A 25,863-nucleotide genomic window follows, 5' to 3' on the forward strand; every position below is an offset into this window, starting at 1 on the left:
GCAAGATATAAAACATCTCATAAAAAGCCATCTGTTTCAGTGAAGTTATTCAGAGAAAAGATGCCACTTGCAAATTATGTGGACACACTTCACCCTTCCTGAATGATTTATAAATGCACTCTGCAGTCTTGAAACATCCCTGATCTATCAGGTTATTTTCTGTCATTTAAGATGTGACACCTCTCACTTAAGCTTTGCCAGGTTCCTCCAATCAACAAGTAATCCCTCTCTGGATAACCTCTTGGTTGGTCTCTTAGAATTGACATTATTGTAATTATCTATTAACTTCCCATTTGGGTAGAGGAGGGGAACAGGTAGAAACATCGGACATCATCAACTATGAAGTCCTTAACGAATGCCTGCTCAAGTTTTCTTTGTTCTGAACCCTGTAATCACACAAAAAAAAAATAAAAGGAGTGACACTTGCACAACTAATTCTGATACCACACAAAAGGTATTCTCACATGCTTTCAAAACAAGGCCAGGGACACATCTAATTAAAAACTAAGTATTACGTTGTGGCGACAATGAAATAGCACCCTAGTATTAGAGACACAAGGTCCTAGTCCTGGAAAAATATATGAAGATTTCCTTCTGAATGCTTTCTAACCAAATTACAGCCATATCCGCCCCACCCCCTCAGTATGGTAATAGTATTTGTTTGATATTTACAGTCTGGGGTAAATACTTAATACAGAGTGAGTGGGATTCAATTTCAGTTTAGACAAATGGGTACATCTGTCCACAGTTGTAGCAGATGTCTATGGATCTCATTTTGCTAAAGGCAACTTTAGAGTAAAAATAGGGACCTAGTACAGAGTCAGCATTCTTCAGGCTCCAAGGATTACAGGGATACGATCTTCATTTACTATAATGGTAGTATAGTTACATACATGTGGACACTAAATTGGTACGTCTAAGTCTCAAACAATTCCACCATCATGTCTGTTCCAAGTTACTCTAAAAGACAGAATTAAAACCAAAAATCTTAATACAGACAATAGAATTCATTACTTATGGGAAGTCTTTTGAAGACAGACTAGGGATATTTCATTTGAATCAGGAAACTAACAAAATGATGCGTGGAACAATGCAGAATGATGAATACAGAAAAAATGTAATTCAGTCCTATTTGCTGTTTGTGCCTGGGGCATGCTATTTCTGAATTCTTCACTCATGTGCCGATTTATTTTTAAAACACAAATTTGCAAATGTCTAGAGTGTGACAGAGATCCGAAGCAAACCAACTTACTAAATCTAGGTGCACAAGAAAGAATAAAAAAAATTGTATAGTCATTAATTTGTAAATATCTACAATGTATCTTCATATAGCAAGAAAAACAATGTTTTCTATCATATTTTCCATAAAGTTATTTTAATCTGCCTTTTTAACAGTTTTTTTAAGTCCTACACTCAGGAATACACTAGAAGAACTTGCATGCAAGAGCAAGAACTTTTTCAAATGCTTTAGAGCATTTATTGTTCATATCACAAAGAAGAACAATAATGAAAATCTCTGAGTACTCTTCAAAATACAGTAAGACAAACTAATATTAAAAAAAAGTGCATAAATCCAGGAGAATATCACAATATACTGAAACGGTGTAGGAAAGATGGAAGATGTTTCAAACTTACCCTATTGACACTGCTGTTTCTTAAAATAATCTGAATTAGATTTTTCTTAAATTCTTCCAGCTTCTTGAAACACTTCTTCAAAACGTGATTAGACAGTTTACTATCAGTTATTAAACTGATCAAAACACAAACCGCTTCAGTAAGAAAATTCGAAACTGGAAACTTAGGGCTGTTGTAAAAAATAGTCAGTCCATCAAGCAGCTGAGACACTGAATTGCATATGGTGAAAGCATCATTCTCAAGCTCTGTGAAGTCTGCTTGAAGAATTCCTCCTTCCGACAGTTTTCTTATTTCAAGCAGACATTGGAAAAACTGTACTGGAGCAGTCAGAGATTCCTCCTTGCTCGTACAGCGAAGATTCAATGGGGGAACTCTCTCCAACCAATGTTTAGAAGTGTCAACATTATGCTCAGATTGGTGAAAATCAGAAGCTATGCCTAAAGAATCGAATGCACAGTCATTAGAGACATCACATCCAGAGTCTTCTAGCTGGCTTGAGTAACTCATAGGGTTTATAGATTCCTGATCCAGAAGAGTTTCAGCAGAGGCATCTGGTTTTCCTGAAACACAAATGTGAAAGTTATGTTTGTGTAATACTTAAATACATGCTTATGGAAAGCTTCACATCCTTTCTCCTTTTGCTTCCATGCAAAAATCATGTAATTCATATGCTATGTTTGCTCCCCAAGAACTTCCCATGCCTAGAATTTAGCTGTGGAAGAAGGTGACATTTTTAAAGTCAAAAATTTCAGAAGGTAGTGTCTATTTGTGAACAAGATGTTTTATGCTCACAGTAATATGAACAGTAATTTTAAGTTTAAAATTCCTGATGGTTTTAAGTTTTCACACATATAATTTAAGTAGACATCACACAACCAATTTAAGTGGACATCTATACTCCCATTAATTCCCAGGGAAAGAAATGTATGTAAATTTCTGCCCCCCCCCCCCCCAACATTTTCACTACTTTTATTCTCAAGAACTCAGACTGCTTTTAAAAGACAGTGAAGGTCTATTACTATAACTGGATCAAATAAGACCTCCTCCTTTATGTGTATGCTTTCTCTCCAGGTCAGGTAATGAATTCTAACAGAGTGAAAGCTGAACAAAACATTACACTTGAGTTTATTATTTAACAAAGAAAAACATTCAGAATCAAAAATTTCTCCAATCACCACTTATCTCATACCATCTTCTTCAAAGACACAGAAACTACATTACAGGAGGTATGTGTTGCATTCACACTATTTAATTATTTTCATACACTGTTGTAGAATCTCTTTCCTCCTATTTCACACATTAGATACATTTAAGTCAGTGTCTCTGGGCATAAACTCAGTACTAGGTGACAACAGAATCCCTCTGTGCTACATGCTACTAATGCCAAAAGATTACAGTCAAAACAAGCAAGACATATTAGAGCAGTTAAGTGGAAGACCAACACACGTAAACATCTCAGTGCCACGAGGCAAGGCTGGAACCCCATCTGACCAACTCCTGGCTGTGCCCTGCTTACTGGGGCTCAGCCACAAACTGCTTCTCCTCTTGCTTTTAAAAAAACATTCACATACTGTTCATATTTTCCACAAGGATCCAAAGCAATACCATACTCCTCTGTGTTTGTATTCTTAAATGGATAAAAAGATTTAATAGATGGTTTGCCCTGAGGGGAAATAAATGTTAGACTTCACAGCAAGTTAAGAAAAGCATTTTTAACAGAGAAAACACCACTAGGCAGCAATCTACAGTATTGTGTATACTAATGAAACAGTACTCAAAAAAGTTTTTACAGACTTCATTAAATATACAATTTCAAATTGAATTCTGACCATTACTTCAGTCTCTGAAAACATACCAGATCATCCAATGAGGGTACTACTATTGAGATCAAAAGTGGAAACTTGCTTTATTTATTTATTGTTGGGTTTTATGCCTTTAACATTCAGACACACTCAAAATTGAACAGGATTGACTCACGAGAGGGCTAACTGTACAGAAGTCAACCCACATTTCCAGTAGGTAGGAAAACCATGGCTTCCAAGGCCAGTCTAGCATTTTATATATTAACACTGTTCTCAAATGCCCTGCGTACCCAAACTTGGAAGGCAAGCAAAGAAGCAAAACACACTTCCCGTGGTCTGACTAATAAAAACAGGCATTAATCTTTCACCTCTTCTTTCCTAGGTTTTTGAGAAAAAGACATTCCAGAAGAAAAAAAACTGAAAGTGTTTTCTGGTGCTGTTTAAGGAAAATAAGCCCTTCTAGGGAATCCATCTACTGTGAGTTTCACTATGTGGACATTTTGGTCCTGTTCTTAATTCCATGGGGAAACACAAAAATTGCTTTGGAGGATGTAATGCCAAAAGTCAAAAGAAGCAAAGCAAGAACTAGGTGCAAAAAAAACCCCCATATGTATGTTTGCTGATTCTCTTGTTAAAGGAAAAAAAAAAAAAAAGGTAGCAGAGGTGAAATAAAGAAGAGAAGAAAAAGGGAATAAAAGAATAATATAGAAATATCTGTAGGAACCAAACTTAAGACTGTCCCCAAATAAAAGAGGTGGCATATTCAATGAAACACGCCTACTAGCAGAAGACAATGTTACATTTATCCTCAGGTTCCTACTCACTGAGATATCAAACTCCTGTCCCATAATGAGCTTCCAGAAAACTCTGTTATAGTAAGTCCCTAACAGCAGCATATTTCCAGTTCAACAGATAATACAAAATGCTTTAAAAATGTTCACTCATTTTTATGTTCTAGTCATTTGGGGAGGAGGCAGAAGTTATCTTTTAAAAATAAATAAATAAATCAATCACCCACCAGGAAATACTCGTTATTTATTTCAAAATGTCTGGAAACAGCTTATCATTTATTTCTTGAACGAAGGGCAACTAATCACTTTGTACTTACCTACTATTTAAATGAGAAAGCAGTCTTGATGTTCACACCATGTGGTTATCAAGTACAAAAAAAAAAAGCATTAAAAAAATTAAAAACAAAAATTAAAAAAAGCATTAAAAACAGCATTAAGCCTGCCTCACACTAACAATAATCTTTAAACAGTAATTTCAAGAACATTTGACAATAAATATACTGGAACAAGAAATATGAAAATTTAGTGCAGATGATAAACTAACCACAAAATTTTACAATGCCTTTATATAGGCAATGAAATATCTACTCAGGAGCAAATTTACAGCCTCCTTAAATATGTCACATCACATTCAGGAAATATTTCAACTCTTAATTCCTATTTAGGACTTAAGCTCCTATTACATTAAGATCCTGAGCTCAACATCAGAACTGTGTGCTCCCCAAACAAAGCAAGGTATGGTCACAAGAACAGCCTTGGGATGCAAAGGCTGAAGAACTGACATCCCTCCACACGTATCCACCACTGAAGAAAGTGTCTGGCCTGAAGACCAGCAGTCAGTCATTCAAGGGAGAAGGGAGTGACTTGCATACTCTATACAGTGTGTAAGCAAGGTTTGTAAGCACTTCTGAGAAGCATAAGAACCCAAATGCACATACTGCTGTGGGACCACAGAATACAGAGACTTTTATCAGGGGAGTGACATGCCAATCACTCTGATGACTACAGCGCAGATTCTTCAGCTAGTCCTGAAGAAGCAGAGTCTGGCAAACACCAAAGTCCATCTCCCAGGTGAATTCTGTCACTTCTGAACAACCACCTTAAAACAGACACCAAGACTCAGTTCAGGGACAAGAAAGGGAGGAGGTGCAGCCAGTTGCTTAATCAGGACAGGAAAACACCTTTTGTCTCAGAGCTGTGAAAAGACAAGGGAAAGTCCCAGCTCCTGGTACTACCCAATGCGGAGTAACAGAGGCAGCATTTGTAATATCCATATAGTGGGAGCAGGGCTGGTGGAAGATGCTTTGTCAGATACCTGTGCTAATGGCTGTTGCAGACCAGACAGTGTTTGAATGAGGAAGGCTACATGCTATATGCAGTTCAAAATTTAAAAACTGAAGAAAAGTCCTCAGCGGATGAAATTGCTGTGGAATCATAAAATGGCCTTCAAGTTTTTTGAAAAATTTAATATACCTGCAGTTACTCCACCAACACAGATTGTAGAACAGAAAACAGGCTTGAAGGTGACAGATGTAAGAAACAAAGCAAAGAGATGATTTGCATTCTACAGACAAAAAAAATTACTTCCATTTCAAGCATTAGGCATTGTTTATATTCTCTCTCTTTGTGAGCATGCAGCCCAGAAAGCCAACTGTATCCTGAGCTGCATCAAAAGAAGTGTGGCCAGCAGGTTGAAGGAGGTGACTCTGCCCCTCTGCTCTCATGAGACCCCACCTGGAGTCCAGCTCTGGAGCCCCCAGCATAAGAAGGACACGGACCTGTAGAAACCTGATGATACTGCATTCTGCTTTCCAAGTAGGCGTTCAGTCAATAACCTCTAAAAGGAAATGAAAACATACGTGAAATTATTCATATTCTTTTCCTATTGTGTTCACTTTTCCACTTCTGCATTTTTCAGGACTTCTATTTTTCATCTAATCTTCACTGAATGGTTTGTTACAAGTGCACTTTCCATGAATGATGAATCAAGTTTATTCTCTTCTTAAAAAAAAATGTCTCCTCACACATATTAACTGTTTTCTTTACATTTTCTTCATGTGTAAGCCTGTCTCTATTTTGCTGTTTCCATTACTAACCAAGCTGTTTGGTTGAGAAAAAACATCTCTCTCTCCTCCCTCGTGAACTTCTATGTGTTTAGCACACCATTGTTGTCCTGATCTGGAACCAAGCCAAAGCAAAGAAATATTGTTTCACATATTTGAAACATTTTGAAATAATAACAAGAAAATAATAAAAAGTTTCCAGGATTCTCCAAATGAAGACATTTTAGAAGTTGTGTATCCCACACTTTGCTTCTGCATTTCCATGTTCTTTACAACCAGCTTGGAAAAGAAAGATCTTCAGTTTAAAGCTAAGGTATTTCATGCTGACATACTTTGTCCCACTTAGGAATAATTTCACAGAAATGAATACAGGACCAAGTATCTAAAATTTTCAAATTAATTGTTTAATGCCAGGATTTAAATGTTTCTCAGAAGGTCTAGAAGCATATACTTCAATTTGTTAGGGATTTTGCTTACATAAATCATCTAAACGTTTAGAATTCAGTAAGAACCGAGAAGGATTTTGAGGATATAAACATTCATTTTTAGGGCATTTCTGTAGAAGACACCACAAATCTTTCATACTTTGAGTCAAATAAAGAATACTTGGAGCAAAGATATGGAAAGATTGATAATCAGGTGATGAACATACAGATTTGGGTCAGTTAATGCTCATCAAGCAGTTTTCACAACAAAAGATCTAACATATGCTTTACAATATTGACCATCTCAATGAGATGACTGAAATTTGAGTTCTAAGCTAGATAATGGATATTTCAAGATATTAAGTGAATTAATGTTACCTACGAAGACCACCTGTCTGAACTGGTAGTATTGAACCAGAAGTACTATGTATTATTTTAAAAAAAATTGCATTGTGAAACAAATTGAGCATTGCTAAGAGACAAGAAGTATCAACCAATACAGACAGCAATGATCTGGGTGCAACTGTAATGAGCTGAAGGCTGAAATGAGGTGGACTCCCTAAGAAATCAGCTAGGGTGTGCATTGCTGAAAACGTCTCTTTTCTGAAACACAACATGGTACAAATGTTTGGCTTTTGTATTTATGTACCCAGAAGCCCACAAAGATCTGCTTGAGGAAGTCAAATCTAAGTTTGAGTTAGGTTAAGGTTGCCCAAAGAGGCTGTGAAATCTCTGTTTTTAGAGATCCTCAGAAGTTGTCTGGACACAGACCTGCACAACTGGCTCTAGGTGGTCTGCTTGACAAGGGGATTGGACAAGATGACTGACCTCCAGTGGTCACTTCCAACCTCAACCATTCTGTGATTCTGTATTTCCAGAGAAAAATGGGTTCCTTATACAGAAACTTGGAAAGAAAGGATGCTACTTGGGTCCCTTTGCCCCAAAAATGTGCTTAGAACAGCTGTAGCAATGCAATCTGATAAGACAGACAGCATCTGCTTTCAAAGGGAGAAAGTTTCCACAACCAAAACAGACCTGTTATCCATGGAAGGAGCAGTACTCTGAGATTTCAATGAATCATTACACTCCAGCTGGTGCTTTTTCCAGATTGCAAATTAACTTATTTAATTATCCTGAAAAGGCCTCAGCTTTCATAAAGTTGCCTATTGTGTCACTACAATTATGGTGAACAGATTTATCTCATCATCATATTCCAACAGCCATATTCCCATAAATCTGTGCTAAACACATTTTAACTCCATTTTTGTCATCTCACATATTTGTTCTCAATTCCCTGCTCCCCTCCTAAAAAAATGAAATATTTTTTAGATTGTGAGACATTACTTGCGATGCTGCCCACTTGCATTAGTACCACTGGCAGAAGCATGGGAGTACACTACTCCACTTAAGATGTCAAATGACAGTTCATTTTTGAAGTACCGTCTGTCTGGCACTACCATGCCTTAGAGAAAATGCTGAGATGACACTTAGACTGGGCTGCCCTTATGGATCTGTATGGAAAGCAAGCCACCTTTTTGGAGGGGGGGAAGAAGACTTTCTTCATGCAGAAACATCACATCCCTAAGCATCAGACAAAAATAAGCAGATCTGTTTTCCATGGTGACATCAAACGAAGTGTTGACTGCTGCGCAATGGGGAATCCTCTCACCTTGGAAAAAGGAAACTAGAAAAAGAAAGAAGCCAAAGATACCCCTCAGAGACTGACAATTCCTCTGCAACTGTTGTTCTTTTGCATTCCTTGCTTCCTGCCAAAAAAACGGGGGGGGGGGGGGGGGGGGGGGAAGTGGTGACAGGACACAGCAATCTGTAACAGCAGCTCACTCAAACATACTGACCTGAAGAAATAGCTTTTACATAAACATACCATAACTTAAAAATTCTAGTCTATATTCCTCTACCTTACTACCATACCATAGGAACTAAAACCTTTGCTAAGTGCTATTCAGGCCAGCTGTAAACATTTCACACCATTTCACCGTCTTTCTGAGGAGGGAGGTAATTTCTCCTAATAGACTAATATGTTTTTATCATTATTATTCAGTCAGATTTGGACAGCTGCTCCCTCGACTATCGAGGAAGATTCCTTTATGAGGCTGCAGATAACATATTCACTGAGGAATCTGCATATGTTTTGGTCTGATCTTTCCGATTCTTCTGATTGCTTTCTCTTTGAAAATGAGCTTAAAAAAAAAAATCTATTATCAATTATATTCTCCCACCATTCCTTTTAATGTAAGCAGGCAGAGGAAACGTCACAAGTTAAATTATTTAAGTCACAGTGGCAAGTTTTCCCCTTTCAGGAGGTTTGAAATCAAAATATTCAGAAAAGATTTTGACTGGCTATCACTCTTCCGCTCTCATCAAAGCAGGACTTATCTGAACCCTCCTTTGCCTACTGAGGAAATGCTGGGGCTTTACGCTGAGCACCCAGGGCTTCTGCCTCTCACTACTGAGCAAGAAACCGAAGCCGTGACTTACAGGCAAGTGGAACGGGAAGAGGTGGTTGAATTCTGTGACCCAAAACAAGGCTGCTGGTAAACTGAAGTTATATATAATTTATAATCAGTTTTACTCCAGCTGATGAGCTGATTGGTTCCAATTCTATATGTTTCTGCTTTTGCAGCAAGTCTGAGCATCCAGCAAGAAGAAAGGAGATGGAATTGTCTTCATTCATACTAATCTACAAAGGAAATTGTTCCCATTTTCCACATGTACAACTAAATGCCTCAAGAAACACAACAGGTTAAGGAGTGAAGCAGGAGATATAAAAATCTTTTTGTCTCTGGCTCTTATTCCCTAGAGATACAAGTTCCTTCTAATGTCTTGACACAGGAAGCAGAATTTAGGGGACAGTATCCTGAAAAGTCAAATACAGCCTCAGGACACAGTTAAAAATCAGACATTCGCATTAATGACATTCTGACTCAAGAGTTCAGCATTTCCCTAAACACACAGATACACTACAGTAAGGGGGGCTGGCAGCCGTATGCTACTGTGGAGGTTAAGAACGCAGGAGGGGACTTCAGGGCATGGCAGATGAAGTTCTACTGTAAATGAGCTATAAAAGGAAGAATAAACTAATTCTTAAAAAAAAGGGGGGGGGAGGAAGACAGAATCTGATTTTTTTATTATTTATTTATTTTTAATTAGACGAGCAAGCAGTTCAGTAAATTCCTATCCTCTGCATAAGAAGGGAATAATATGAACCAAGAGTAAAGGTGAAGCTAAGGAAGAGAGAATACATACTTGATACAAGTTTTGCTAAAAATATACTCTGGATAACTGATTTGGAACCCTTCAAGAGTATCAGCCTAAAGCAACCAAGGCAATAAACATCTATCCTCTAAATTGTCATTCCTAAAATACTTGCTTGGCAAAAAAGGGCATTTGTGCCTTCTTAGGTTGGAGTAACAGCTGCAGGCTTTTCAGATCTCTTCACCAGAGGCTGCCAAGAAACGGTATAATTGTTGATTTGATGAGCTGATAACAGCTAAGGATTTTTTCTTAGAGAATAGGTGCTTCAATCCATGAATCTATCTGTTCATCAATGCTTTGTAAGACCCTTTGTCTTTTTATGTAGCTCCAAAGCAAAATGAAAATGGAATGCTCAGATATTCTATATTCTTATTCTTGGAATAACACCACCAACTTTCTGTCTTCCTCTCTGTGAAATTTCAATGTGAATCAAAGAAAGGCAAGCAACTTTGATTAATACGAAATTTGTTCTTTTTTCTACCCATGGGCATAGTTGTTAGGACACTGCTGGCAAGGTGAAAAATAATGAACAGACAATTACAAAAAGATTTGCTTCTCTTCCTCCTCTTCGGATGGCTGACATACAGCTATGATGTACCCCCATGCAAAAGGAACACCAGTATCCTTATATTTAGAAAGACAGCTGCACATTAAGTCAAATAAGGAACTTTCAGTAAATATATACCACAGCAATTTTATAAAGAACACATTAAACTGTAACAGTCCATACTACCAAACAGTTTACCTGTAGAAAAGCATGCTCCTCCTCCTCAGCAAGGAAACCCAAACTTTTTTAGGATCTCTGAGGATAAAGAACTAGTCAGGTGGACCTTTTTTTATTTTTCTTTAAAAATGGATAATTTGTCCTTTCTCCTTCATGTGCTTGTGCATCCATATTGTGTGCAACTTTATGTGGAGACGAAAAACAGGCATCACAGCTTCAAAGAGCTCATAAATTTCTCACATTAGGGAAATAAAACTCCATGGGCATTCTCTAATCATTCCTGAAGCCTCTGAAAGACCTACAATTATTATTACAAACAGCAGGTGGGAGAGGAAAGCTCTCACACTCAGAATGCAGAGCAGGGAAGAAACAGCTGCAAAGTGAACCTTGGCTGAAGGACTCGAACTCTTCAGCTCTCAATAGGCAAAAGCAGTCACAAATGCATTATCTGATCCTTACTGCATGAGATTTTTCTGGTGGTGGATTTTTGTGAAAACCTGGTATTCTTGCATCTATAGAGTTGTTAAGCAGAATACAAGAAAACAAAGAGAAACTGTGGGTTTTAATTCTTTTAAGAGGTTGCACTGTTTTAAGCAGCACACCAACTCCAAAAACAAGGCTGCAGAAACAAGTGGATGAGGAAAATAATCCATGATATCTGTAGATTACCTGGCCCTAAGAACAAGCCCAGTTATTCTCAGCCCTAAAGAGAAATTCTCTGGTGTGATATGAGATAGTAAACTTGGGCAATACACCATCAAAACCAAATCATAACAATGTCTTGATGGATCTATAGTAGCGTTCATGTGAACAGAATGGAACACCACTTATACCACTTTTCTTCTCAACTTAGATTCAAGCTCCTCATGCCTTCCTATCTCAGCAGTAGCTACCCTTTAGCTTCTAGTCTCTATGGGCTTGAAAAATCTCAAAACTGTCACAACACACAACGAGACTTGGTCAGCTACCCAAGGTATGTTTGAACAGGCTGATGAGACCATAAAAATTACAAAGAGCTATTCATGAAGAACAGCTTACTGAAGTGCTTTGGGAATCACGGGAGTTTTTCTAAGCCAGTCAGCCCATTGCTAGCAGAATGGAGAGGGACATCATTTGTGGCCAATTCACCATATCCATTCACCATTAGTGAATATTGCAATGGGTCAAGTCAACCATAAACTGTAAAGTAAGAGTGCTATTTCCCTGTATACACAATGAAGAAAGCACTAAAAATTTAGTGCAGCTGTAGACATCTAAAATTAAACAAGACTTGCCACATTTTAGTTCTGTGAACAAACTTCACTGTGACAAGGGCAATGAAAATTAACATCCTTTGGAAGAGGTGTTATTCACCGGGGACAGTTGCTTTTCTCTGCCTGTCTCGCAACTAAAAGAGCTTACTTTGGCAAGTGAGATATCAGTATTGCTCAGTTCAAGAGCTTGGGGTAAAGAATCTTTAAGAAGTTAGATGTGGAACACAGAAGTTGCAGATGAATTGACTACATTTCTAGTGTTTGATGCAAACATAGACCCACCACCAGTGAAGGAAGAGTTGGTATGCAAAGGAGCTTGACCCCTACAAATCAGTGGGCCCTGACGTTATCCACCAGAGGGTGTTAAGAGAGCTTGCTGATGTCACTGAGAGGCCACTCTCCATAATATTTGAGAAGTCGTGAAGATTGGGGGACATCCCAGAAGACTAGAAGGTGGCTAATGTCACTCCCATCTACATGAAGGGCTTAAAGGAGGATCCAGGAAATTATAGGCCCATCAGTTTTCAGTCCTTGGGAAAGTCATGGAATGAATCCTCCTGGGGCTATCACAAGTCAAATGAAACATGTGATTGGGAAAAAAACAGCACAAATTCACCAAGAACAAATCATGCTTGACAAACCTGATCACCTACAACAAAGTAACCTGCTCAGTTGATGTGGGGCCAGCACTGGATGTTATCTACCTGGATTTCTCCGAGGCTTTTGATACGCTTCCCCTCAGCCTCCTCCTGGAGGAACTGATGCATTACGGTCTAGATAAGTGATCCGTGAAGTGCGTGGAGAAGTGGCTGTCAGGCCACACACAGAGGGTGGTCATAAATATGACATGGCAACCTGTCACAAGTGGGGTCCCCCAGGGATTGATATTGGGCCCAATGCTGTCTAATATCTTCAGAAGTGATCTGAATGGTGGGATCAAGTGTACCCCGATGAAGTTTGCTGATGATACCAAACTAAGTTAGGAAGTGGACACTTCGGAAGGGAGAGCTAACCTGCAGGAAGACCTGGATAGGCTGGAAGAGTAGGCTGACAAGAACTTTATGAAGTTCAACAAGGACAAGTGTAAGGACTTGCACCTGCAAAACCATAATCCAGGAGTGCAGCACAGACTGGGATCTACCTGGCTGGGGAGCAGCTCTGTGGAAAGGGAGCTGGGGGTCCTAGTGGACACCAAGCTCAATATGAGTGAACAGTGTGCTGCAACAGCAAAAAAAAAAAGCCAACAGGATTCTGGGTTGCATCAACAAGGGCATCACCAGCAGAGATAAAGAAGTCATTATCCCACTCTACTCGGCGCTTGTCAGGCCACACCTGAAATATTGTGTTCAGTTTTGGCCCCCGCTATACAAAAAAAGATGTGGACAGGCTGGAGTGCGTCCGGAGAAGGGCCACAAGCTGGAGTGCGTCCGGAGAAGGGCCACAAAGACAATCAAAGGACGGGGAAGCCTGCCATAGGAGGAAAGGCTGAGAGAATTGGGTTTGTTCAGCCTTGAGAACAGAAGGCTTAGGGGAAAACAGTATTGAAAGAATAGCTACAAAGAAGATGGAGAGTCCCTTTTTACAAGGAATCACATGGAAAAGATGAGGGGTAATGGGTACAAATCACTCCTGGCGATATTCTGATTGGACACAAGAAGAAAATATTCCAATGGCTGATTGTTCTCATTGTGAAAAAACCTTCCCAGGGAAGTGGTGGATTCCCCAACATTGGACACATTTAAGATTGAGCTGGACAGGGTGTTGGGCCATCTTGTCTAGACAGTGCTTTTGCCAAGAAAGGTTAGACCAGATGATCTTTGAGGTCCCTTCCAACCTGGTATTCTATCATGATATGATATGTTCTGCTTAATCTACAATTAAAATATCCTCTCTAGATGTTAATAAATCTCTCCTGATCATATGCATCACATGCAATCAGTTTTTCACAACATTAAGACACCTGTTGCAAAGAGCAGCTTGTAAGTTACTTTCGCTCTTAAGTAAACTTCATGTTTGGAACAGGTTGCAGAGAAAAGAAACACAAGCAATAACTAAATATTAATAGTCATTAAATCACTTGTCTAGAGAGAAAGGTCTATTATAATAAATAAACAAACAAATAAACAAACCATTAGCTTTTCTAGCTAAAGTCTAATACATTCCTCCCATCAAAGTTAGAATCCAGAAATCTTTTGACAAGACAACAAAGAAGCTACCATTTCACTACAAAAGCATTCCAGTAAAGCTTCACCAAGTTTTCTATCATGGAACCTTCTAAAAATCTCGAGTCATAAAGCAACTAGCTATACATTTCGATTTTAGAGATCCCCTCAACAGTGAACTCTCTCCCTCCTTCAGCCTAGAGCATTTTGACCTCCATCTCCTGGGGGAAATACCTCCCAAGAGCCTGGAGACATCCTCTACCACCCGGTTTCCAAGTTTGTCCTGTGCCACTGATCCCTCAGAGTGAGATTGACTCACTCCATGTGCACAAGTCAGAGACACAGTGCTGTTTGAGCTCTTTTTTCTTATTTCTTCGCATTTTTTAACTAACAGTTTTCCTGAATTCTACAATATCATACTCACAGTATTTTATCATGTCATAACAAACATTCACAGTATCCACAGTCTAAATACATTAACAGAAATAGCAGACATACAGTCCTTTGCCTGCCCGGCCTTCCCGATATACATATTCGGGATCCATGCTTTCAACCCATTAGGGTTAAATTCTCATTTTAAGCACCTTTAAAGTGGTAAAAAAATGTGTGATATGTCTTTAAGACATGTTCCAAATGTAAATAGGGCATGTCAATATTCTTACAAACTCAGATCTCCGAGGTTATAGAGTAACATTTTGTACTGACAATTTTGTCTGGAATTATTCTGTACGATACATTTTTAATCTTCAGAATCAATAGGTAAGTTCTGAGTAAGCATCAAATTCTCAAGCTCAATCCCATTACAAATGAATTAAGTGTTCTACTACTTCAGGGCTTTGGGAAAAACAGAAAGCTGCACACTGAAGTCTCTCATATCTATGGTGCAGACAACATAAAAGCTGTTTGTTTCCTTGCTACTGCAACACAGTCAGAAATTATTTCAGAAACTTACCATTTTCCAAGCAGAATCTTGGACAGATCTTATTCAAAAGAAGTTCCTGACGTAATCGAAGAACTTCAGCTTCCAGTGCTTCAACTTTCAATTTCCATCCAAAATCTTGTTTGGATATAGTTTTGGCAAGGTGCTCAGTGTATTCTTTGCAACTCTTCCCTGGTGGTTTTGAGTGGATAATTGCAAAAGCCAGCGCTAGTTTTGATATTTTCAAATACCAAACTTGCTTTTCTCTTCTGTCTTTGATTTCTATCACATTAGAAAAACAGAAAACAAAAAAGTAACTTCACTATGACTCTATTAAGCAAATCATGTGCAGTATTTTCTTGGCTTTGAAAACAGTTCAACAGTGAGACCAATTATTTTATTTCTAGTGCATTCCTAAATCATCAAGAAAAGAGTAGAAATATAAGCATCTGTGCACAATGTGCAAATAAAACATACATGAGCTGCACTCCAGCTGTAACAATAACATTCAGGCAGTTTTGAGAATAATTGTGGAAATAGTAAAGACTTCAAATAAGTTTATCCTAGCAAAATTTTAAATGGAAATGCTATCTCCACTAAAACAAAGATGAAAACACTAAAAATACTAACCTCCGAAAAACCCGACTCCCCCTCCTCCCAAAAAAATCCTCAAACCATGACTGAAGAACAAGGATGGGGTTATATATACTTAGCTTAAACACAATACTTTCAAGAAAGCGTACCAAAAGTCCCAGTGCTCAAAAGATAAAACTTCTGAGGTTGTTGTTAGTGTCTGGTTTTGGACACCTGGTGTTGCTGCACTTGCAGTTAAGTCTACATTAATTCTCCAGCCTGCAGAAAAGCTAATGAAAAGAGTAAGCCCTTAGAAACTGAACCTACTTTCTATAGCCACTGCTTAAAGCAGTTATGCATTAAATAAATGGTACTTTTTGCAAAATTTCTTACTTGTAGAAATCTGTTTCACACAACTTTTCCATTCATACCTAAGAGTTCCAGTGAAAAAGCAGAAGTTAATTCCCTCAGCCTCAAAGGATCAGCACCTCTGTAGGACAACAAACTGATGTAAGGCTCGTTTGCCTTATACATCAAAGGAAATGTTTTTCAAATACAGAACCATGCAAGTAATTGAACTGCCTTCAAAGCTGTGAATAAAATGAAATACATGGTTCCACACTGAAAGAAGAGTAAGGAGTAACAGTGAGGTATCCAAAATCTTTGGCTTTGAACCTGAAAGGTGCTCCCCAGATTATCTCATCTTCTTAATAGAAGTCTCACCCAGCTATCACTCAAACAGTCAAGCTTCATTTTTACAAAGTTCCTTTGCAGAGCGGAGCCACAAATTAGGGCATGCAGAAAGATGTCTTACAAATGGCTTTCACTGCTGGTTTATCATTTTGATATCTCCAGAGACTACTTTGCAAAAACTTTCTGATTTACCTCCGTTTAAAAAAGGATAAATAAAGATTTGCTTCGTGCTTTATAACATGCTTTGTCTGTACTAGCATTTTCCTTTAAATTACATTCAGGGAAGTTGCAGAAGAATCAACATTCCAGTATGGGTCAGGAGATGGTATTTAATTTCAGCGTTTCATGAATGTTCAGGTGCTTTTTATCATTACAGAGTCACTATCAGTACCGTCTTCTCTATCATGCTCTGTTTATTTCTATTCATACAAGATACTATTACAAAGAAAATCAAAGCCAGCTGTTTGACCACTAATACTTTACCACCATGCACTTTACATATCTCAGCCCACAACTCCAAATCAAGTAATTTAGAGACAAAAAAATCCCCAATAAAAATAATCTAATAAGTAGCTAAGTATTACAACGAACTGGAATGGAAATAGTTGAGACTGAATTTCTACAGCTCAAGGAAATTTAGAAGCATGAATTGCTACTTTAGTAGTATTTTTTCACCACTTACTACCAAACTAAAGAGAGTCACTTTTCTACTTTGTTTTAAAGGGGACTACTATATTTTAAGCAGAGCAAACACTTTAGTGCACATGCTAATAATACAACACAGACAAGCAAAAGGTTCTTTGACCATCAACATGCCAAAATGCTATTTCCTAAAGGAAATGTGTCCCTAATAAATCACATAAACTATGGTATCTTGCCTAATTTTTCTTTCAATCATAATCATCAAAATCTTAAATAGCATTCCACCTTAATACGTAGGACATACAATTAAGTAATGAAATTTGGATTTTCAGGGAGGCCTTTTTCTCTTTGACATCTTGTACAGACTCACTTCTACAGTAGTAGTGTCTTACACTGAATGAGTTTAATGAGGTTCTCTTCCTCTGGAGAAAAAGAATCACTCCTTTTCTGAAGGGACGATGTGAAAAAAAAAAAAAAGCAGGACAGATCACAAAGTTGGTTCTCCTTAGGAACAAGACACAACCAAAGCTGTTTTTGGAGAAGTAATTCTATTGGAATCTCAAAATCTCTTGTTTAAAACCAGGTAATTAATGACAAATGGTAATATACCTGCATGTATTTCCAGAAACAGTGGATTTCATAAAGATTTTACAGAGAATATGCAGCTCTCACCTTCTTTCTATTACTGTCACTATCACAATCTCTCTTCTCTTTTCTTCTCTTATGATCGTCAAAAGAGAAATTTGTGGAACAAAAAGCAGGAGTTGTAAGAACTGATTCAAGTTTCTCACACTTCCCTAAAGGGACAACTGCTCTCACAGAAACCACTGTAAAAAACCTCCTGGAAAATAACACACCGGATGACATTATTAGAAATATGGGCACGCTGGCCAACTGTGCATTAGCAAAAATTGCACAGCAATCTGTTGCTCTCAGGAAGTGCTTCACTGAAAACCACCAAATGAGAACGCATTCCATTAAAAGCATATCAGCAGCTACAGAGTTTTATCAATAATGTTTTTGCTTATATCAGCACAGAAATGACACCAATGGTTCGGTAGAAAAAAGGTTTAGAATTTTCCTTGATTTGGAATAGTACCAAGACAAGAGCAGAAAGAAGTTACCAGTCTAACCCTAGCTGCTAATGCCAGAATAATGTCCGACAGGAACCAGAAGGATCAAGAATTACTCACCAAAACACATCTGGTACCCAAGTTACTCAGCGAGAATAACTACTTACTAACCGAGCTCCATTTGTGCGTTTACTCAGTGTTAAGGGAACCACTAATTCCTTGTGAGCCCTGCTAGAAGCAGGGTGTAGTACCCTAACAACAGATACCATCCAGTGACAAGTTTCCTATGCAACTCCCTCAATCCACAGTCTGGTACTGGAAGTCCACTCACAGGACAGGATCGGCTAAAGTCATTGTCAAACAGGACTGCGTCTCCAGATTTCCGACATGAGAAAGAGAGACCCCCAGCCTCCCTCCAGCCTTCTAACTCTCATACAGGGAGAGGGGTACTGAGGACCCACAGCCACATCGAGGTCCTAGCTGTGGAAGGTTATTGAGTAATCATTCAGCTGCTGAAATAATCACAAAAGAAGTCACGAACTGTCTTGTACAGCTCTGTGTTAGATAACCAAGGGGAAGTAAGAAGTTGTGTAAGATCCTTTGAAGACCTTAGATACAAACAGGAAGCAAGATAACAGAAGGAACCTGGGAAAATCCGATTCATAAACACTACCCTACTCCACCAACCTGCCACTCCCGCTGTTTTGCAACTGCATTTGATGCAGTTTACATCAAATTGATGTAAACTTCAATTTGATTACACCATTAACTATAGCAAGATACCTTTCTGGTGAATCTCACCTTGTTTTTGACACTATCTGCAACATGTGGAGAGGAAATAATTCCACTAATCAGAAAAAAAAAACCCAATCAAAACACTATTTTCAGATTATCACCTTATTAGTTCGTTTTCTTCTCAGTCAGAAACTTCATATATTTAACTCCATTCCAAAGGTCAAAGGTTTCACATTATTGGCTAAAAAACCTGAACAATTCAAATCAATCATTGTCATTAAAAAACTGTAAACATCCCTTAAAGCCATGAAACTTCATCTAAACTTAAACCATTCACTAATGACATTTTAACAAGCTATAAAATCTCCTATTTCTAAAAAAAACCTGCAACCCCATAAAAGGGCTGTTTATGCACCTTGCTAGTTAGTGGTCCCCACTTTCATACTGATAACATGCTGTCAAAGTCTGGAAGTTGAGGTCAAACATTTGACATCTTCAAGAAACAGAGAAAATTACCTGAGCCCACTACTGGCACAAAAGCATCCCTCCTTCCCCTAGCACTCTCTTATCTGTCAGAAGATGCTTTTCTGCCTCTTACCTCTTCATTGTTTCGTTTTTCACTGTTTCATTGTTAACTACACAGTTAACAACTGAACAGTTCAGCCTCTGAATGCACAGCAGTTGCCTTCACTGCTGCACACATCACCAAATTAAATCTCAAGAGGAGAAAAATACTCCTGGATCCTGTTTGGGGGTTTCTACCTCGTTCCAGAATTGCACTAGTGTCAACAACAGGCTGTCATAGATAACAATAATTTTCTACCTTTAACAGAACGGCAGGGATGATCTCTTCATAGAATCATAGAATTGTCTAGGTTGGAAGGGACCTTTAAGATCACCAAGGCCAACCATCAACCTAACACTGCCAAAACCACCAGTAAACCATGTCCCTAAGCACCACATCTACCCATCTTTTAAATACCTCCAGGGATGACAAATCCACCACTTCCCTGGGCAGCTTGTCCCCATGCTTAACAACGCTTCATTATTCTTTACATTAGTACAGTGAACTAGAGGAATCCGCCTCCCAAACAGGATTAACCTAGAAAGGGGTACAGTTAAGTCTGTAGCCAGATCAAAATGGACTGCTCCCTGAGGAAAAACCCAGTGATCTTGGGATAAACCTTCCCCAGCTCCTGGGCGCACAGCCATTAGTCTCTCTCAAGACAGCTCTGGGTTCCTCTACGCAGAGGAATACCAGCGTGTGCCACACCCAGCCACCAAGAGATGAGCTACTTAGTTTGCACAGGTGAATCCTCAGAGCTTTTAAGAAGTCTTTCAGGGGTGGTTTTGGGTAAGCAAGGTGAATAATTTTAGATAATTTACCTTTCACCACATCGAGGGAGGTCATCTTCCCCCTCTACTCAGCCCTACTGAGGCCACAGCTGGAGTACTGCGTTGAGTTCTGGGCCCCCCAGTTCAAGAAGGACAGGGAACTACTGGAGAGAGTCCAGCAGAGTGCTATGAAGATGATCAAGGGATTGGAGCACCTCTCTTATGAGGAAAGGCTGAGAAACATGGGTCAGTTTAGCCTGGAGAAGAGAAGACTGAGAGGGGATCTCATCAATGCTTATAAGTATCTAAAGGGTGGGTGTCAAGAGGATGAGGCCAGACTCTTTTCAGTGGTGCCCAGCAACAGGACAAGCGGCAATGGCACAATCCGGAACACAGAAAATTCCGTTTCAACATGAGGAAAAACTTCTTTACTTTGAGGGTGGCAGAGCACTGGAACAGGCTGCCCAGAGAGGTTGTGGAATCTCCTTCTCTGGAGACATTCAAAACCCGCCTGGATGTGATCCTGTGCAACCTGCTCTAGGTGAACCTGCTTTGGCGAGAGGGTTGGACTGGATGATCTCCAAAGGTCCCTTCCAACCCCTACCATTCTGTGATTCTGAGCGTTACATACAGTTTTCTGACCGACCTTGGAAACAGGGATGCTGCAGAGCAATAGGGCGAAGGGGGCTACGTTCTACTGTGGTTTAAAATTATAAGGCATCTCAAAATAAAACCAAAACCTGTACTTGTTTGAGATAATTCAACATTTGAGTAATACTCATTTACATCACAGGATTGCATATCTTAGGCATGACCTCTCAGTTTGCTCATGAAATTCATGGCTAGTAATGGAAGAAACTTCCTCAAATGTCATAGCCAAAAACTTATTGCTTAGAACAGGACTTTTATTTGTTATTCAGATCATTATCATCTAAGACCCAGCATTTTAAAATATAATAGAGTAAGACACAGAATAGACTGTTATTCATTTAACCTCCAGGCCATTCAAGGGCTCAGTTTTCTTCACATTTGAAATAGATGGGACATGTAAAAGGATTTGGCAGGACAGAAACAAATTGCCATTCACCACTACTACACAGCTAAAACTCTTCAGACAGTCCTAAATAATACTATGTAACAAATATCCAAAAAATGGTTTTCCTTCTAAAATTCAGTGGATGGTCTGTCTTTAACGGCACAAACATAATAGCAGAAACCATTTTGTTGCCACGATTTTTAATTTAACTAATATGTAAAGATTATCACTGCAGATAAAGGTGGAAAAAATACCCACATCTTTTTTATTCTTTTTTAAATGGGCTCAAGATGCTAAAATGATACTGAAAATAATAAATATTTAAAATACATTATGTCAAAAGTACAAGAAAACGTGATTAAAATGTAATATGATTTATTTCTTCCAATATTTTAAGTTTTAAATCATTTTAGCTTCTAAAATCTAATCATACAAATTCTCTGAAAACAAGTAACATGAATGATTTGAAAAATATTTCAGAGCTTTTTAACACTCCCCAATTATAACCATTTCATAGCACTTAAGAACATAAACAAGCATAACCCCTCAGGATTTCAGTAACACTTTAGAGGCAGGATTTATCTCTTAACTACAGAAATCTACAGTTTAGAAGGCTACAGTTAAGCCAGCTGTCTAGGCTTCATTTATCATCAATGGGAAATTTCTAATGTCAAAAATAAGCCAAGTGATTTGTACGTCTACCTCATGATGAAGTAAGTCATGACCCAGAAACACCCGTTTCCCCCCCTGGACTACACAGAGTTAAGATGACTAGATCAGATGCACATATGTGTATTGTAGACAGCTAACTTCAGTGAGATGAGTTGGTGTATCACAGGCAGCTGAAGCCGAGACATTCAAAAAGTATTTAAGTACCTAACTAACAAGTTAAATTTTGCAAGGAGAAAATCAGCACCTTTTAAAAGTAATTTGCAATCCTAGATCTTTTGAATAACTCTGAAAAAAAAAAAAATCTTTCTAGAATAAAACCCCCAAATCATGGGAAAATGTTGTGAGAGAACCTTGTGAACATTTAAACAAACAAAATAACATACAGGTGCAAAGTAAAACACACACAAAGCATCAAGTATGCCCAGAATTAAATGAGCATAAAACAATCAGCTTGGCCCCTCATAAAGTTCCTGTGCCTCACTCTTCAGTGAGATCGCATGCGAGGAAATTATTTCCTCCCATTTGAAAATGTGTAAATTCACAATTTAAGATATCACAAGTACATCGATACTGCTTAGATTTAGTCTTTCCAGGTTTGGACTGTTCTGGCATTTTGCTTTCTGTACAGAATCATTTGGCAGGTTTTTTTAACTGTCTTTTTTCCAACATGCCATTGTAGTGACATGTCTAGAACAGAAATATCATATCAGATTTGACATACAAGAATCACAAGTCACTCAAGAGTTCAATTTTGTCCATCTTCTCAAAGAAACATTACAAAGTATTGACAGCAAGGACAGCTTAGGCACCATAGAAGCCTTAAAGAGATAAAAGGATTTACTTCTGCTGTATTCCCATTAGAAAACGCCAACTGAAAAACGCTAATGTAAGGCTGAGATTTCTGATAGTTTTAAATTATGTATATGTTCTCCCTACAAGCTGTGAGTTCTTCCCTTTGCACTTTCTTTTCAAACAGGCTTTTTTTTTTTGCTGTGTCACAATAATATCCAATGAATCTGGCACACAGTACTGTTACCACTACCATGTTTTTCTTTACTATTCTCACTACTAAAGACTTGCATATATTTGCACAAAAGGGAATTTATTCTATAAAACTTCCTGTTCAAAAATTAAAGAATAACTCAATGGTATAAATGTATCTATTCTTACGTTGGCACAGATTTCTTCCCCTACCAAAAGAAAACTGTAATCACTTTATCAGCTGGGTGTAAATCCATTTGGTTTGGAAATTGATGGTATATATTTCATCATTATAGCTGTATGAGATAGACAATTAAAGTCAGACCCTTAGCCATTTACAAAGTTTCACATGTACTAATAAGAATTAATTACATAAAATATAAATTTACAGTTGGCATTTCGGACTGTGGAAAATAATACTAGTCTTTATATACTGCCAAGTTACAACAAGAAAGCAGCTTAAGTTTTAGCTACTGAAATGACTGCATTAGTTCTTGAATGTAGAATTTAAAGGCAGAATTAAAAAAAAAAAATCAATCATGAACAGTTTGGAGGATTATATAGGGATTATTTTGCATCGCTTCTCTTCCCATGTTAAAATATATCAACTAAAATATCACTATACTTTTCCTTTTTAATTTCACATTTTCAACCTTCACCTGAACAGTTCCATTTCCACAAGTTTTAAAACCTGCAAGATCAGTACCTTTCAGGAAAAAATTTTCCTTCAGGTAAGTTAACAGAAAGCATCTGTTGTATTTTAAAAACCTTGTTCTTGGCTTTCTTACACAAATTTTATACTAGCAAAACGAAAGATGAGATTGTTCAAAAGAAAGCAAATGTTTGTAATACAAGACAAGAGAGAATAGGAGGAATACTAGGAACCTAGTTACTCTAGAAAGGATACAGTATGCAATAAAGAACAAAGTCTTATATATACTATAGATACTAAACATAACTATAACCACAATTAAATATGCAGTGCCTGAATAGTACTTTATGAAGCACTGGAAGTGGTAAAAGACAGTGGACTGTGGAAGTGACTTGTCAAGCATTTGCAGCCAAGTCCATTGAAAAGAAAAGTATTTTTTAAACTTCAGCTCAATTACTAGTTCATTCAGATTAGGAAAACAAATGGGAAGTAAAAGAAAATTAACCATTACTTTCTTCTGTCAGTAACTGATAAAAATGTAGAGACTGAGCATTACGATTTCTAAATTACTAAGGATAGGGTGATCAGAAACAATCATTTCAATTCACTGACATTAGAAATAAGCAGCTTCAGGTAAAAATATTGATAATTCTTTGATAATTCTTTTGTACTATAGCTGTATATTTAACGGCACTTTGTTTTAGCAAGCAGAGCACTAATGCACATTAATTGCATTCCAGCACCTATCCAATACAACTTAGCAACAAGACAGCATTTTTACTTGCGACTTGGGCAAAATGAATAAAAACTTCAGATTTGTAGCATATCAGAAAAGAAAACCAAGACCCTAAATACACATAGGCAGAAGTCATTCATAGCTTACCTTCATTAATAATAAAAAGTAAGAGATGCACCTTTCACAGGAAGGCTGCCATTTCCTTCCAAATAAGCCAATTAATCATAGAATCATAGAATGGATAGAGTTGGAAGAGACCTTGAAGATCTAGTTCCAACCCCCCTGCCATGGGCAGGGACACTTCCCACTAGACCAGGTGGCTCAAAGCCCCCTCCAACTTGGCCTTGAACACTGAAGGTTCATTAAACTGAACCTTTCTTCAGGAACCCGCTCCTGAAACACCCGAGACCGCCCAGCCGAGACCTCCTTCAGGCTGCCCACAAGGAGAACCAGCCCCGGCGGCCTGACCCAGCCGCCCCGGCTCTGCTGTCCCAGGCGACCCCCAGAGCTCCACCCAAAGACGCGGGGTTTACAAACACGGAGGATGTCCCCAAACGCCGCCACAGCCGCGGCCGGAGGAGGCAGCCCACCGACACGGCGCGACGGCGGACTGGGGGGCACCTCCTTAGGCCGCTGCTTTCCTGCCCTAGAGCCCTCGCCCAGCCTCCCTCACTGCCTCGCCGGCCGCGGGGAGGCTGGGACCCCTGCGAAACCCTGAAGGCATCGGGCCACAACCCACCTGCCGCGGCAGCCCCGCCACGGGGGCCGCTCCCCGGCTCCATGGCGAGAGGCAGGGCCCGGCGGACGTCCACAGGCGCACCGCGCGGCTCCGCGCTGCCCCCTGGCGGGAGGGACGCCGGCTCACAGCCCCGGCTGGACCCGTCCGGTCCGAGGCCCCGGCCCAGGCCCGAGGGCTCCCCTTCAGTACAGGCCCTCCTCATCCCGCTCGGGTTTATCTCGGCCGGATACGGGTGTCTCCTACGGGTGTTTCTGGAGCACAGTGGCTCATGCCGTGGGGCTTCCCACAGCTGAGGGCGAGAGAACAACGAAGGCCATGGTTAAAGGAGAAGCTGCTGCCCGAGCGTTCAGACACCATTCGTGGTATCACGCACCCACGCACAGTTACTCTGGGGGCACTTCTTCCTTCTTCAGGCTCAACCCTCGGTGTCCTGCAGCAGAGTCTCAGGCGTTGGATTTCATAAAATAATTCATTTAATTGGAAGGTTACAGCAGCAAGAACAGCCCGGGCTGGGTGCCTCCAAAGAGAGGGACCCTGAGCAAAGAAATCCCTGGGCAATTATACCCTTGTCATCCATACACCCGCCCCTCACGTGCCCATCACATGCTGTCCATGCGTCTTCTAGTCCAATGGTGATTTTTAGTCTGGGGTTTTCTGACATCTCTTTGAAATCCTTTTTCTGTGTCCAAGCAAGCAGGCTCTTATCTTGGTGATTTGCAGTTTTCAGCCGAGGGTTGGAGCCCCCGTATCTTCTGGTTTACACTCCTTGTGCACCTGCCCTTGGGGGCAGGATGTGGAGAACCAATGAGTCCCGAACTTGGGACTACCGAAACATCAATGTGATATCAAACACTTTCCCGTATTAAAAGGCTAAACACAGCACTGTACCAGCTGCTAGGAAAATTACTAACAACTTTCTTCTGGCCTAAAGGCTAGGTAAAGCAAA

The 25,863-nt window shown here is 39.2% G+C and overlaps 1 protein-coding gene across 1 annotated transcript in view; it reads right to left on the bottom strand.

The window, feature by feature from the left end:
* The window catches only part of MEI4 (meiotic double-stranded break formation protein 4), a gene marked incomplete at both ends in the record, with an annotated part of 78,446 nt that extends 53,327 nt beyond the window's left edge, over nucleotides 1-25,119 (bottom strand). The window contains 3 exons of the mRNA XM_082480743.1: nucleotides 1,636-2,195; nucleotides 15,084-15,332; nucleotides 24,918-25,119. Of these exons, the coding sequence (XP_082336869.1) occupies nucleotides 1,636-2,195; nucleotides 15,084-15,332; nucleotides 24,918-25,119 (1,011 nt within the window). The remainder of the gene's footprint in view (nucleotides 1-1,635; nucleotides 2,196-15,083; nucleotides 15,333-24,917) is intronic.
* Between the last annotated feature and the right edge of the window lie 744 nt (nucleotides 25,120-25,863).

The sequence above is a fragment of the Vanellus vanellus genome (genome assembly GCF_965231255.1).
Source record: "Vanellus vanellus genome assembly, chromosome: 3".
NCBI lineage: Eukaryota > Metazoa > Chordata > Aves > Charadriiformes > Charadriidae > Vanellus > Vanellus vanellus.